The 3100-nt window shown below is 34.3% G+C and overlaps 1 protein-coding gene across 1 annotated transcript; it reads left to right on the top strand.

The window, feature by feature from the left end:
- Positions 1 to 6: 6 nt before the first annotated feature.
- LOC119643992 (urokinase-type plasminogen activator-like) lies at positions 7 to 2651 on the top strand. The gene is made up of 4 exons (XM_038043507.1): positions 7 to 93; positions 157 to 326; positions 381 to 555; positions 2240 to 2651. Exons 1-3 carry the CDS (start codon positions 66 to 68, stop codon positions 534 to 536), a joined length of 354 nt encoding a protein of 117 aa, XP_037899435.1. The 5' UTR covers positions 7 to 65; the 3' UTR covers positions 537 to 555; positions 2240 to 2651.
- The last annotated feature ends 449 nt before the right edge of the window (positions 2652 to 3100 follow it).

The following is a 3100-nucleotide window of genomic DNA, read 5'->3' as shown; positions in this document are numbered from 1 at the left end:
CGAGATTCGAAGGGGCAGCGTGTCTTTGGACAGTTCCTTATATAGAAAACGGTGCTGATGTAATTATGTTAGGCTACAGAGAACCTTCTTTCGGTTAGTTGAGATGAGCAGTAAAACAAGAGAACAAAGTTAAAACCATTTCAACTTTTTTTTTAGCTGGCACGTTTTCCGAAGATATCCTAAAAACCACTCTTAAAGTACAGTCAGAATATCGATGTGAACAATATTACTTACCTAAATACCAAGTATTTTACGATCGTAAGAGAAAGACGTCAAAGAATATTCTCTGTGCCATCGATCCCGATAATCCAGGATCCGCTTGCGAGGTACACTATGTATAAATATTGATTTTAATGAGATTGTAGCATTTTCATTTGTAGCGTGATACTGGTGGACCCTTAATTGCACTAATCGAAGAAAAACCATTTGTTGTCGGTCTTACCATTGGCTGCCTTTTTAATAAGCCTGTTATCTACCCTTTGGTCGTAGAGTATATTTCTTGGATTGGAAAAATCGTTTGGCCCGATTATTATTAAAATTTCTTACTACCATATGGTAAATATATGTTTGACTTATTATTATAGAAAAAGATTTGTGATCGTTTTAGTTAATACCAAGCGTAAGTAAAAATTGTAAAACTCAATTTTATTCAATTTTGCGCATGTAACGTTCTGAAGGGCTTAAGACAGATGCACCTTTTATTATACCGATCGATCCTGTCTGTCTGTCTGTCCGTCTGATGTCCATGCATTTTTGTGTTCAAGCTGTACACAGCGGAACTATGATCCAAGGATGAACGTTATTGAAAATTGTTCGGATCGGTCCACCCTTCATATAAGGCCCTATTGTGGAAAGTCATCATATGGAGAAAAATTTTAATTTTCAAAATTTCTCAGCAAAAAGCACTAAATAGTAGCATTTCGACTTTCCAAATTGATACGGAAACATTACACCGGCTGGGGCAATCTTTTGAATCCTCTCTCATATAATCATTCCAACGAAAATTGAAGCTTTATATGGTGAAAAGGTCGAATTTCCATTATTTCATGATAAAAATTAACTTATAATAGCAAATTGACAAAGAAATATACCTTACCGAATTTGGACCAGGTAGGTTTATTTTTTGGATACCATCGCACGTAGGGATTTTTATGAAATGTAAACCGTTGTATGTCAAGAAAGTCTAATTGTTATTTTTTTTGTTTGAAAATTTGTAATTAAAAAAAAAAAACAACTAAGTGGATCTAATGGGAACCACATTGGTCTATTTTTTGGTGCAACTATATACATATATATAAGATATCCCACGAGTAGTTAACCTTTTAGAAAGAGGATTAATTTTTAATATTTTAATACGAAAGTTAATTCATACTAGCGATTGAGCAAAAAAATTGATTCGCATCACATAGATCTATTTTCTTTGGAGGCTAATGTGTACAGGTGCGGATGAACGGTATATTCGTTTTGTCAAAATGTTTCCACCGCCCATGAAGGAAGCTTCATAGACTCCATAAAGTATATATATTCGTGATCAACACCAAATTCTAAATCGATTTAAACATTTCAGTCTGTTTGTTCGTCGGTCTGTGTAATATCTGCTGTAAACATTCTTCTGGTCACAAAAATGAAGCTAGGAACTTTGAATTTGGTAAAAACATTGGAAGTTCTTGCACGCAGGTTGGTGTTGAAAATGGGCCAAACCTGCCAAAGGACACGTCTGCAGCACTAGGTAAAGTGAGAACGCTACCGTTTTTCGAAAGGAATAAAGAAAAATAATTGCTTTAGTTCCACCTATCCGTCTACCCAAATGTGTGTAAACATTTCCCATGTATAAATTTGCAAATGATCCACACTTTTCAAGGACACGCCAACAACGCCCCCAAGTATATGGGACAAAAATTGAGAACATCTTTGCTTTTCTTGTTTTTTACTTGTTACTCATAAGTTACAACCAAAACACAATATAAATTTCCAATTTTATTCCCAGAATAGAAAAAATCAGCCCCGCCCGTTCAATATTATAGAGAACGAAAATTTTTTTTTTTTTCCTTTTTTTTAGCCATTTCCAGGATAACGACGATAGATATAAAAGATTCAGTCATGGCCGTACATAACTTTCTTACATCTTCTTAGTCTATTGTCCTCTATATGCAAGCGTTTTTTTTTTTTTACATGATTTGGAGTAAGGGTAACGATAACGAATATTTATGTAAAATTTTTTGATTTTCTGGACTTTCAGATACTCTGTTGTCGGCGTAATATGGCACTTCTTTGGCCATATAGACGATCGGTGAAAATTATGCAATTATATTAGACTAAGGGGACAAGCGTTATTCGATATGGTGGATTATTAAAGGACCCTGCCTGAGGTAACTACTCATTATTCATTACATTGTTTGTTTAAGCTAGTGCTACGTTAGATAAAAGATTAGACAATAACCTTCAAACATACTCTCAAAGTCAAAGTGAAGAAGATTACCTACTAGATCTTTTATTTCGCATTCTTCGTCATTGTGTGTTAGAAAAGAGAACTTCTTCGAGGGATGTAAAGAACTTGAAAGATACCTACTTTGTAAGCAGAAGAAACGGGTTTGCAATTTTCACCTGCAGAGTAACTCGTGAAGATGCTTTGGGGTAAAGAAGATAGAAACGGGAGGGATATCATGATGAAGTACCATACATCACATCATTTGCTCTTGTCTACTATTCGTCTTCTATCTATAACAGATATTCCCAATTTATGGAATGCATGTAGAAGACTGGAGAGCATGTTTTTTAAGATTTTATATAAGAAGTCAATACATTTTGTACTCTGCTCTCTAATCAAATATTATAATTTCTTAGCCTTAGCCAATGGCGTTGAAAACGCGAGAGAGAGGGAGAGAGATTATCCGAGATTGCTTTTGCGTTGCAGCATCCGAAAGCCCCCGTTTTATATCATTGATTTTATGCATATATGTACACAATTTTACGATTGATTCATTGATTAAGCACATTTTAGTTGATAAGCTGTTCTCGTAGTTAGCAGACAAATTTAATAAATCGCATAATGTATTTAAAACAAATATTTTCGATTAAATTTTTATTTACAATAATTTTG

Source organism: Glossina fuscipes, unplaced genomic scaffold, assembly GCF_014805625.2.
Source record: "Glossina fuscipes isolate IAEA_lab_2018 unplaced genomic scaffold, Yale_Gfus_2 78480, whole genome shotgun sequence".
Classification (NCBI taxonomy): Eukaryota; Metazoa; Arthropoda; class Insecta; order Diptera; family Glossinidae; genus Glossina; species Glossina fuscipes.
This window is presented reverse-complemented; position numbering and strand designations above follow the sequence as displayed.

Bases quoted from the DNA above. Each gene is read 5' to 3' on its own strand.
- LOC119643992 (XM_038043507.1), top strand. From the start codon at position 66: ATGTTAGGCTACAGAGAACCTTCTTTCG. The intron at 94-156 runs GTTAGTTGAGAT...CTTTTTTTTTAG, and splicing joins CTACAGAGAACCTTCTTTCG to CTGGCACGTTTTCCGAAGAT. The intron at 327-380 runs GTACACTATGTA...TTTCATTTGTAG, and splicing joins ATCCAGGATCCGCTTGCGAG to CGTGATACTGGTGGACCCTT.